The sequence below is a fragment of the Cheilinus undulatus genome, linkage group 21 (genome assembly GCF_018320785.1).
Source record: "Cheilinus undulatus linkage group 21, ASM1832078v1, whole genome shotgun sequence".
Classification (NCBI taxonomy): Eukaryota; Metazoa; Chordata; class Actinopteri; order Labriformes; family Labridae; genus Cheilinus; species Cheilinus undulatus.
Genome location: NC_054885.1, coordinates 9,236,421 through 9,248,837, shown reverse-complemented (window position 1 = coordinate 9,248,837; position 12,417 = coordinate 9,236,421). Strand labels below are relative to the sequence as shown.

Sequence of the window (12,417 nt, the reverse complement as noted above, 5' to 3'; positions counted from 1 at the left end):
TATCATCTGAGCTTCAACACCTTCTACATTAACTAGAGCAGTGATTATTTTCCCTTATTTACAAAAAACACAAGGCATGTGATCTGTTTTAGAACAAATATTCTAAAAATGTCAAAATGTTTCCCATAATTCATATAGCCTATAGTTGTGCATGAAAATTGGTGACGAAGAGCAAGAATTATATTAACATCATTGTTCTAGCTTATACTGATTTCTTAGAATGATTAACATTTCTGGTATCATTATGGACAATTTGTCATGATGACTCAGTTTACACTGTTTTTGCACTCATTTTGGCTGTGTTACTACAAATGGCTTGAGTTTTATAAAATGGCTATATTCTTGATGAATCAGACCCCCTTAGATGTTTCACTTTTTTATTGATTTTATATCACTCATGGTCCATATAATTTGGCTTTTTTTGCAATAAAAACTTTCATGTCAAAGAGTTCTACTAAGTTATGTGAATCAAATGTATATATTTAATGAAATAAGTGATTGCATAATTATTCTCTCCCTTTCAGGTCTTAACTTCCTTTTCTCTTTGCAAAACTGCTCAAGCTCTGTCAAGTTCCACAGGGATCGAGTGTGAGCAGTCCTTTTCAAACCCAGCTACAAATTCTCTACTGGACTGAGATCTGGGCTTTGAATCAGTCACTCCAGAAAATTCACCTTGTTGTCTTTAGACCATTTCTGTGTAGCATTTGCAGTATGCTTTGGGTCATTGTCTCACTAGAAAATAAAAGATTTCCCTATATTTTGCCACATTCATTTTACCCCCTACCTTCCCATCCAGGGCTGACTGCTAAGAAGCATCACCACAGCATGATGCTGCCACCACCATGCTGCACAGTGGGGATGGTGTGTTTGTGGTGATGTGCAGTATTTGGAATCTTGTCTAATGGCCAAAAAGCACCGTTTTGGTCTCATCAGACCACAGAACTTTCTCCCACTTGACCGTGGAGTCTTCCTCATGCCTTGTGGCGAACTCTAGTCCAGATATAAACTGAGTTTTCTTGAATAGGTAGTGTAAACTGTTTGAGACTTGTATACACCACTTTCGTTTTGTTTTCATTCATTTGTGAGAACTTCTAAGCCATCCAGCATCATCTAGACTCTGTCAGGGAGTCTAGACTGATTGTCAATTTATTTTTGCTTCTTTGTTGGGATTAAGGGAATCTTTATATGCTTTCTCTGCTAGTAAGTGATTCTTAAATGTCTGCATAGTAGATATCGAACTCAGTGGATTTGTCTTTCCTGGATCACCATCCTCTTTTGCGTGTGTTTAACACTGTGAATCATGTTTTCTGATTATGAGAGATCATATAAATAATGTGACAGCTGAGAAACAGATCTGATGCTCATTACTGAACCACACATTGATTTATCATCAAATATTCATGTTTACTGTGGTTTCTATGGGATTTTTTGAGACTATTGTGGGTGGGTGGGCTCTAAACTGTGTAGGTTGGGCCGGGGCTGTATACTTTGAGAGCAAAACTAACCCTAGAGGGAACAGAATTTCAGCACCAGACAGACAATGAGAGGCCGTTTGACTGCTAGACTACAAACTCTGTTGTCTCTACTTAAGAACACCCAATACAACAGAATAGCCAATGCTTTTTCTAGCAGTTCCCTCATTTTAGAGCTGAAAAGTGTGTCAGACTGTTTTTGGTTTCTAATGTTCAGAATATTATTTGTGGTCATTTTCAACCCTTTCCACCACTTTTCTGGTGATTCTGCCACATTTTTGACACTTGCTTTTTTGCCAGTGTATTAACCCATTTTTGCCTATTTAAACCAATTTTGCCACATTTAATCATTTCTCTCCCAATTAAGACAGTTTCAGCTCCTTCTCATCATTTTTTCTGCCCATAATGGCCACTTTTAAACCATTTTAACACTTTCTAACCTCTTCTCATCACTTTTTCTGTCCTTCTTGCTTCTTTTGAACCCTTTGCCACTTTAAACCAGTTATTGCAAAATTAACTTGTTTTTGTTTTATGACGTTCAATCCGTTTATGACACTTTTTGACCCACTTCATCACATTTGAACCCCTTTCACCACCTTTTGAAAAATCATTTTCATCACTTTTCTACCCATTTCTGCCCCTATTAACCTATTCATGCCACTTTGTGACCAATTTCGTCACTTTTGAACCCTTCTCTTCCACTTAACACCATTTTGGCTTTATTCTTACCAATTTTTACCATGCTTAACCCATTTGACAACCTCTGACCCCTTTTTACCACTTTTTAACAGCATTTCACCATTTCTCGGCCCAATTCTTGCCACTTTTTGACCGATTCCATCACCTTTTCACCTCTTTAAACCAAAATTTTCTTCCCTTGTTTGCCACTTTAAATCACCTTTCACCAATTTTACTGCCTCTATTTGCTTCTCATAAGCACTTTTGACACAATATATTTTGGGGCAATTTTCACACATTTCAATCACTTTTGACCCATTTGATCACTTTTTAACCATTTTTAGGCCTAATTATGCAACTGTTAACCAATTTATGCCACCTTTTGACCCATTTTGCAACATCTACCAATTTTCAAAACTTTTTAACCACTTTTCTGCCCATTTATTCCACTTCTTAACCCATTTCATCACTTTTTTTACCCTTTCATTACTTTTATTTCCCATTGTTGCCCCTTTTTGCTTCTGTTAACCATTTTTACCACTTTATACCAATTTTGCCACATTTTGACACAATTTTCACTCCATTTTACCCTTTTCTTGCCCATTTCTGACACCTTTAACCCATGTGGGTTAAAGGTGTCAGAGAGTTTCCTAATAGTTTCATTTATGTGCCCATCCACATTATTGACATTACCATAAAAAGTAAACCTGTTTAACGAAAAGAGGTTTATATTTTAAAGTCTTAGCAGACTGGAAGTCAGAGGCAGATCATAGAACGCTCATTACAACCATTGGAGACTTCGGACTTGACTTGGACTTGTGGCCAAAGACTTGAGAGTTGACTTGGACTCATGACCAAAGACTTGTGTGCATTTCTGGTACAGATATTATATAAAATCAAAAAATGTTGCACCTTTCGCGTCACTATGTCTCATTATATCTCTTTCCTATGATGGCATTTGTCTCTTCGGCCTGCTTGTAACTTCACTAACTCATTTGTACACATTCATGAAGCGCAGTGTTGGTTCATGCAGGACATGGTAGTCCTACTCCCAGCCGTGATCAGCCGATGGCTGGCTCGTCCATATATCGCCTCCCAGCTCCCACAGCCAATCACAGCTCTTTCTCTCAACACAGTAGTGTATTTAAATAAGATGTCCTTCCCACTAATCACTGCTTGCATCAGTGTTAGTGCACCATGCTGCTGCTGCTGGCAAAGCTTAACCTCCTCCACCCCAGCCTCCTCCTTAAGAGCATAAAGCTTGTTGCACCCTCAGATTCCAATTTCTGACAATAAGGATTAATTGCTTTTGAAGAGGACTTCTTGGGTGTATGGGTCCAAAACTGGTGCGTTAACAAAATCATCTATGTATACAGTATGTATTAGTACATATAATTTAGTTCATGCAGGATAAAGTAGTCCTACGCCCAGGCGTGATCAGCTGATGGCTGGCTGGTCCAAATTATCGCCGCCCTGCTCCCACAGCTGATCACAGCTCCTTCTCTCAACCACAGGTGAAAAACGTACACAACCATTGAACTCAGGTAAAAGCACAGTTGCTCTGGTTAAAATGTACTTACAAGTTGGAGTTAGTAAAATTATTGGTCTATAAAATCTTCTCTGTTTGTATGTTTCTACTATAATTGTTGTTGTAATCATGAGTGGTGACAAAGAAGGTAGTATCAGCATCTTCACTACATGGAGCTTGCATGTACGGAGCCTGGGTCTGTTAAAGGTGGCATGTTGTTGAGGCTGTGTGAGCCATGTGGGAAGATAGGTAAGATGATGTCTCCCTGTTGGCATGGTGGAGGGTGAGAGCCGGCATGGAGGGGGGTGGCTCAGGGATGCTGGAGATCACTGTTCAGCCCTCTGGAGGTGTCGTGGGATTAACTGGACGAAACACTGACGAAGGAGGGTTCCCACTTAACAACCCTGATAAAGTGCGGGTTTCTTACTGCCCATGGGTCCGCACGGTTGACTTGTGGAGGCAAATAGTAGTGGATTAGGGACTTCTTCACTGAGCGCTGATCGTCTTTATAGGGCACAAGTATTTTGTGTTTTATTTAGAATAGGGCTGGTTATGAAAGGCCTGATAATAAACTTTTCACTTGGGCTGAGAAATCCATGCAACAGCTCCAGAAACAGCTACAGTATAAAATCAATCTTGTGTTTTATTTTCTCTGCAGGAAAAAAGGAGCTGAGAATGGTGCTCTTGGGAAAAACTGGATGTGGAAAAAGTGCTTCAGGAAACACCATCCTTAAGGAGGAGCATTTTAAATCAGAGCTACGATCAACGTCTGTGACACAAAGGAGCTCCAAAAAGACAAGACACCTTGATGGTCAGGATCTGATTGTTGTTGATACTCCTGGCCTGTTCAACACCAAAGAAGACAAGGAGAAGAATATCAAGGAGATCGTTAGGTGCCTCAGTCTGACTAACCCAGGTCCTCATGTGTTTCTGTGGGTGATGAAGGCAGACAGCTTTACAGGTGAAGATAAAAAGTCCATAGAAATCTTCCAGAAAGTCTTTGAATCAGCTGAAAAGTACACCATCGTCCTGTTTACTGGTAAGGAAGAAGAAGATGTGAAGGCGTTTATTGAAAAGAACAAAGATGTGAAGAAGTTCATCAGTGAGTGCAGAGGTTACCATGTTTTTGACAAGATCAACCCTGATGGTGATGAAGATCTGAAGCTTGTGGAGAAGATGAACAACATGGTCAAGGAAAATGGAAAACCCTACAGCAGCAGTCACATCGAAAAAGTCAACGCCGCCATACAAGAGCTGATGAATCAGCCTGAGGCACAATCAGCAGAGGATTGTGAAGAATGGGCCCTGGAGCTTTTGGAGGAACTCATCGATAAAGGTACAAAATTACTTGTACAAAAGGTTCCAATCCTCGGAGATGTCCTTGATTTCCTGATCAAGGTGGCGGACGAATGCACCAAAGATTCACAATAATTCACAAGTCACAGCTCACTGAAGAAGCAAAATTGATGAAGAAATGATCCTCCTGATTAAGATTTCAAATTTCATTTATTAAAATTCTCTCACAAAGAGAGCAGCTTTAGGTAGACGAGTGACATGTTTAATTGCTTTTTTGTTTTGATGCTAAAATGATATGATTGCTCCCTCACCCAAGGGTGTTTGCATGTTGGAAAATTGTAACATGGTGAATCATCTCTAGCTTGTTCTGGACTCCTCTAAGGACTTTTAACACCACAGGTCAGACTTACCCATTCTCACACTGATGGTGGAGGCTGTTATGTAAAGTGTCTGTCAGAATTCAAATCCCATCCACATACATCCATACATACTCACAGAGTCGTGGGAGCAATTTGGGGTTCAGTGTCCTGCCCAAGGATACCTCAGCATGGCAGCTGCAGATCAAACCCCAGACCATCATCATGTTGAGAGATGACAGACTCTTCAATGTCAAAGTGAAAACCAACACCTACAAAGTATTTCTACAGAATCTTCCTATATTTTGCTGCATTAGTTTTAGCCTCTAACTTTACAAACCATCTAAGGCTGGCTGCTGAGAAGCATCCCCACAGCATGATGCTGCCACCACCATGCTCACAGTGGAGATGGTGTGTTTGTGGTGATGTGCAGGGTTAGGGTCTGCCATACACAGCAAAAAAAAAAGCTCCATTTTGGTCTCATCAGACCACAGAAACTTTCTTCCACTTGACCACAGAGTCTCCCACACACTCTGCCGTAAAGCTTTTACTGGTGAAGAACCAGTCAAAGCCACTTTTCCAGCATTTCTGCCATTTATACCCCTTTTCATACATATACAAAGTATAACCATGATTTTCCTGACCTCTATGGGCCCCCAATTTTGGCTGGACCTCTGCTGAATTAGGTCAGTCACTTAATAGAAAATGGAATGATATTATTAGTTATAAGCCTACAATTAAATGCATAAAATCCTTTTTTAAAGCCTACCTTCTCAATATACAAGTCTACCAGCTTTCCCTTACCTGCACAAACTAAGCAGTCCTGCCACACTGCTACCAGGATTCAAAGAGTGGGCACTAATTGCTCACACCTGACCTTATAAAGGCAGGAAACACTTTTTTGTTGTTTTCACATTTTGATTCAGCTGCTTTTTGCCACCTCTCCTGCAGAGTGTAAGTAGTGAGTGTGTGTGCGAGTGTATGTTTGTGTCAGCAGTGGTTGGGCTTTCTCCTTCAGGATTTTCTGGAAGAGAGAAGGATTAGTGGTTCCATCAATTACAGCAGGTGGTCAAGATCCCTCAAAAGCAAAACAACCCCAGACCATCACACTACCACCACCATGTTTGATTGCTGGTATGTTCTTTTGATGAAATGCTTTGGTAGTTTTACTCCAGATATAACGAGACACACACCTTCCAGAAAATTAAACTTTTGTCTCATCGGTCCACAGAATATTTTCTCACAAGTCTTGGGGATCATCAAGATGTTTTTTTTGTCAGATGAGTCTTTGTGTTCCTTTTGGTTAGCAGTGGTTTTTGTTTTGGAAATCTTTCATGGATGCCATCTTTGTTCAGTGTCTTTCTTAATGTTGAATCATGAACTCTGACCTTAACTGAGTCAAGTCAGGCCTGCTGGTCTTTAGATGCCATTCTGAGGTCTTTTGTGACCTCTTAGAAGAGCAGTTGATGTGCTCTTGGAGTCATTTTGTGAGGCCAGCCACTCCTGCTTAGGCTCACCATGGTTCCAAGTTTTCTCCATTTGTGGATAATGGCTCTGACCATCGATCACTAGAGTCCCAAAGCCTTAGAAAAGGCTTTATAACCTTTTCAGACTAATACATGTCAATTACTGCTTTTCATCTGTTCTTGAATTTCTCTAGATGGTGGTATGATGTGTTGTTTTTGAGATCTTTTAGTCTGCTTCACTTGGTCAGACAGGTTCTATTTAAGGGATTTCTTTATTCAGCAGGTCTGGCAGTAGTTAGGCCTGGTTAGTGAGTAAAATTGAATTCAGCATTCCAAAAAATGTGGTTGATCACAGTTGATTTGTGATTCAACAAAAGGGGGTCAGTTACTTTCCTACATGTGTCCAGGAAGGTTTGGATCCACATCCACATTAATTAATGAAATCACCATTTAAAAACTGCATTTTGTATTCACTCTTTGTGTTACATTAACATTTCTTTGATGGTCTTAAATCTTTAAGTGTGACAAATATGCTAAAAATAAAACCAAAGCAAAAGATAATCTTCAAGTGGTTGTGTGATTATTTAACTTTCTTTACTGAGTTTCTCCTATGACCACCAGAGGGCGGCATCGTATCAAACTACAGCACACAGGAGCTCAGAGCATGTATCAACTATACTTCACTAATATTCAATGCCAACATGATCTTTTCTGAAGAAAAAAACAATGCAAAAGAAGTTTACTCAATGAGCAGTTAGATTAGCAAATATCAATACTATTCTCTCCCAGCTTACAGTGTACACTTCACATCATCTCCATCTTTGCAGGGCTTCACATTACCATCAAATCAGAATCATCTTCTGCAGTAAAAAAAGTCAAAACCATTAATTAGGAACATTCTTACTGATTAGTGTTACTGGTGAGGTTTAAATTTATTCTAGGCCAGGGGTGTCAAACTCAATCACAGCAGGGGCAGGATTCTGGATTCAGGACTAACCTGACACCTAACAGTGTCACCTTTTTAACCATAAACTGTCAACCTTGTTTCACTGGTAAAAAAATATGAAAAAAAAAACAACTTAGCACTGTTGATAAATGATTTTGACATTTAAAAAGTGAAAAAGAAAAGTTTAAAGGCTCACAATCTTAGAAAAGTAAATTTATCACTTCAAAAAGGTCAAAACATGAAATTGAAAAATAACGTTTTCTTTAATGGAAAATATATTAGAAAGAAAGGTCAAAATATGAAATAGAATTTGTAATCATTAAATTAAAAGTCAAAATATGATTCAGCATTTTAAATTGTCGGTCTAAAAGGTCAAACTATGGGATCATTTAGTTTAAATCTGGAGTTGAAAATATGAGATAAAATACAAGATAATTGGCTAAAAAGGTCAAAATATTACTTAAAAATTAGAATTATGAAGCTTAAAGCTCAAAGTATATGAGCAGTCAAAATTATGAGTTGAAATGCTCAAAGTATGAAATAAAAAGTCAAAATTCTAAGTTTGATTCCTAATTGTGAGATGCTAAATTGAAAATGTGACGGACAACGAGGACAACTTTTTTTTAAACCAACCAAGACCCACACCTGTATTTATTTTCCACATAACACACAGGTGATGATACTCCAGGTGAAACCAAGAATTACGCACTGCCTGAGGTGCACACTGTCACTCCGCCCTGTGGTTTTACTCAAGAAAGTAGTTCCAAGTATTTGTTTCATGTGTCGTCGTGTTACATAATTATATGTTATTATTTAATAGCGTGGTGAATGTGCAGGTCACAACTTGTTCATGAGAGCGTTTTGGAGTTGTTGGATTGTGTATTTGATGAGTTTGATGAGGGAAAGCTGGAAATACCATATGTCTCCGTAGCATTAGCTGATCAGCTCGCATCTCAGCCCTGCCGATCTAAAATCAGCTTGCACCCACAACTAAAGGTAACGAACCTACTCCTAAAACTACAGGGATTATGGCAATGGGCGAATTTGCCAAAATGTTGAAGTATCCCTTTGTCATTGAGGACGTGGCCCACACTCTGCAGGAAAACCCCCACATCTCCCTTTAAACCCATAAAGAAACTTTATTTATCTGACATCCAGACAAGGCGGAGCTCAGCCTTCCTCTCATGTGAATTCTGATAAACAGTTAATTCTTCCAGATGTTGTCGTGTCTCGTGAAAGTATTTGTGTGCATGTGGACTGTGTGGTGTTAAATAGGGCTGCAACGATTCGTCGACATAATAGTTTGTGTCTAAAAATTTGTCGGCGCGGGAATTGAAGTGTCGACGCATCGTATTATTGTTTTTGATATTGGTAAAATCTAGTACCAGCCGGTAAGGACTCATCTGTACTTGCAGTACACTACAGGAAGTGGTGGGGGCAGTATCGCTCCCACTGTTTACATTATTCACAGAAACTGAGAAGAAGAAGTTAAGCATGGCGGAAAGCACGGAGAACACACCAAAAAGCTGACCCAGAGCTTCCAAAGTTTGGGAACATTTTACAGAAAACAAATTGGCAAAACAAGTCAACTGCAAACTATGTCAAGTCAAACTCTCGTACCATGGCAGCACTACAGCAAGGCACGAACACCTGAAAACGAAAACACACTGTAGCTGCCGGGTCTTCAAATACTGTGAGTGGGCAAGTTTGCAAGTTGCATGAATATCTTTTAGATCTTGTGCATTTAGTTACTGAGCCCTTTGTGCTTCAGGCACAAGGATTAATTCCAGTAGCCTACTTATAATGTTGGTGCCGTACTTTAATCAGTCGGAAAACCATCTTTGGTATTTGTTAGGGTAACGGATTTTTCAGTAACGCTATTTAGTGTGCAATTTACTTTAGTTATCAGTTCAGTACTTTTATATTAGAGGAAAAACAAACCTTGACAATGTAGCAACTTGACATGTCATGTCAATTTGCTAAACCATTAAGTTTTCACAGGTGTGCATGTATAAGAAGGCGAGGTAAAACAGGGATCCAAAATAGTATGCCAAACAGCCACGATTAGTTGACTAATCGTAAAAATAATCGGCAGATTAGACGGCATAAAAAATAATCATTTGTTGCAGCCCTAGTGTTCAGGTGTTTGACCAAGCATGGTTTCAATTGGATCTTTGGAAAACAAGATCAAAGGCCTTTTTCCATCTCTTAAAAATACTGTAAACTTATATTTACTTTTAAAAATCCCATGGTGAGTAATAGTTATAAATTAAGGTCCAAATTAGAAGAAAAAATTAGAGCTCAGAGCTGTTAATCTAATGAAATCTTAATTAAGCATGTACAACCCCCTTTCCAAAAAAGTTGGGACACTGTGTAAAATGTAAAGAACAGAATGACATGATTATCAAACCTCATAAATCAATTTTTCATTCACATTAGGACATTAACAACATATTAGATGTTAATACTGGCACAGTTTACCATTTCATGAAAATACTGGCTCATTTTGAGCTTGATGGCAGCAACACATCTCAAAAAAGTAGCAGCGCCATGTTTACCGTTGTGTAGCATGCTCTCTTCTTTCAACACCAATCTGTAAACATCTGGAAAGTAGAGACCAGTTATAGGAGTGTTGGGAGAGGAATGTTGTCCCATTGTTGTCTGATGCAGGACTCCAGCTGTTAAACAGTCCGGAGTCTTGTTTCCCAGATTTTTGGCTGGCCGCTGAGATCAACCCTACAGATGGCCCTGTAATGTCCCTGAGTGACTGAGTGACGCTACTTTCAGAGTCATACCATACAGAGTTGGGTTTGGTTGCACTGGAAGCCATCAGTAACGGATGCCTCCACTGCGGTAAATAGAGCCATACATACAGAGGTGCGCTATGGGTGGGGTTTAGTTATAGTGAAAGCCTTCAGTAAAGGCTGCCTCCACTGCTCTAAGTACTTCAGAGATAGCTTTAGCATTCTAAACTTATGGGCCAACACGCATATTTACATTATCAATAAATCACAAAATGCTAAAGCACAGAGTGAAGCATTCACACCAGACAAACTAGTCTTTGGGGTCAAACGTGCAGCTTTTAGATACAGGCTTGGCGTTCTGTAAAAAGTGCAAAAATCTGCTGATGTTTTTCTCCTGTGTCAGGTTTCAAAAACTAGAAATCATTTTACATTTTAAGAAAATTCTCAGCAGCAAATGAAGTTTAGCCTATCTGGTTATCAAAGCTGAACTTAACCACCAACCTCCACACATGAGCAGACAGTAGCAGAGAAGGTGTTGGATTGCTGTCAACACAAACAGAACAGGCGATAGAGCCGCTGATCAAAGTCTATCATGATATTTGATGGTGAGACAAAATAAACAACTTTATCTCTAGTCCAGATTTTTTTATTTATTTACTGTCTTCTACTTTTATACCAGAATTGATAACAGGTTTAATTTCCTGGACATGTCCTCCCACAGGTCCCTTCTTTGGAAGCAGTGATCCATGTGATAGTGTGATAGTTTATGTTATCAAAGCAGGGCAGCTGTGACTCTGATGACGAAGTCAGTACCAAAGCTGAACTGGCTTTCCTCAGTCTCTTCATGCAGATAGAGACGTTACACCTCATTCCTTAAAAAAAAAAAAAAAAAAAACCCGCCTAAACCTGCACAGACATGAACAGGTAACTTTTAGGCCTTGTCCACACGGAAACGAAAACGATATATAGCTGTTTCATTTTGGAAAAGTTTTCTGTAAAGATGGAGTCGTTTCAGGAACCACTGCAAAGACTGAATTTGCTGTAGTACATATGCCAAGCCTGTAAATGGCGCTGTAACACTGCCACGGAAATGCACCAAAGTAGAAGAAGAATATCACTGAAAACTAACGCAAACTTTCTTTTGGTTGCCCTTCTGGTTGTTCTCCATATTGGATTTAAGAATATATGGCTTATGCGTTTTGCGATGGTGGTAAAGGAGCATCAGCTTTTTTTGTAAAAGCCATTACAAGCTCAGTAGCTTCTGAAGCACGAACACAACCCTGTAGTCAGCCATTATTGTTTTGACCGGATCTGTGCAGGCACCTTCAGAGAGCTACGCTCTGTATGACATAATCGTTTCAAGGAAGATGCAGATAGGCGTCCATAGGGAGACGAAACAGTTGTCATTTATGGATTTATGCACTCTGGGACTCGGTTTCAAAAAGTATCGTTTACAGTCACCCGAAACGCCTTTTCCATGTGGATGAAATGCTGATCCGACAAAAAAAGTTTGCGTATACGCCTGAATTCGTTTCCGTGTGGACGCAGCCTTAAACAGCTCTTCCTAAAGGTCAGACATTAAAACAGGGGGCTGCACATTTTTATACCCATGAGGTTTTCTAGTTTATAAACAGCATGCACAAGCAGATAAGACATTTCTTAATACTTCGTTTCAGATTCCCACTCCCTTTTCTTTGTATATCCTTCCTTGGGGCTTGTTTTTTAAGAAAAACTGAACAATTCTTGCCATTGTTTGCAGACGACTCACAAATCCTCCTCCTATTGGCCGATTTTCTGGAGGCTGGCCAATGGCAGGACTCAATGTTCTGGCTAACCGTTTCAACCCATTTTTGAGCTGAAGAGTGTGTCAAACGGTTCATGGTTTCTGATGTTTAAATTCTCTACTTGCTACTTTAGAACCTGTGGAACAC

General features: G+C 39.5%; 1 protein-coding gene across 1 annotated transcript; it reads left to right on the top strand.

Moving 5' to 3' along the window:
• Positions 1–3,951: 3,951 nt before the first annotated feature.
• Positions 3,952–5,109, top strand: LOC121529554 (GTPase IMAP family member 9-like). Its single transcript, XM_041817492.1, has 2 exons — positions 3,952–3,961; positions 4,337–5,109. Exons 1-2 carry the CDS (start codon positions 3,952–3,954, stop codon positions 5,107–5,109), a joined length of 783 nt encoding a protein of 260 aa, XP_041673426.1.
• Positions 5,110–12,417: the final 7,308 nt, after the last annotated feature.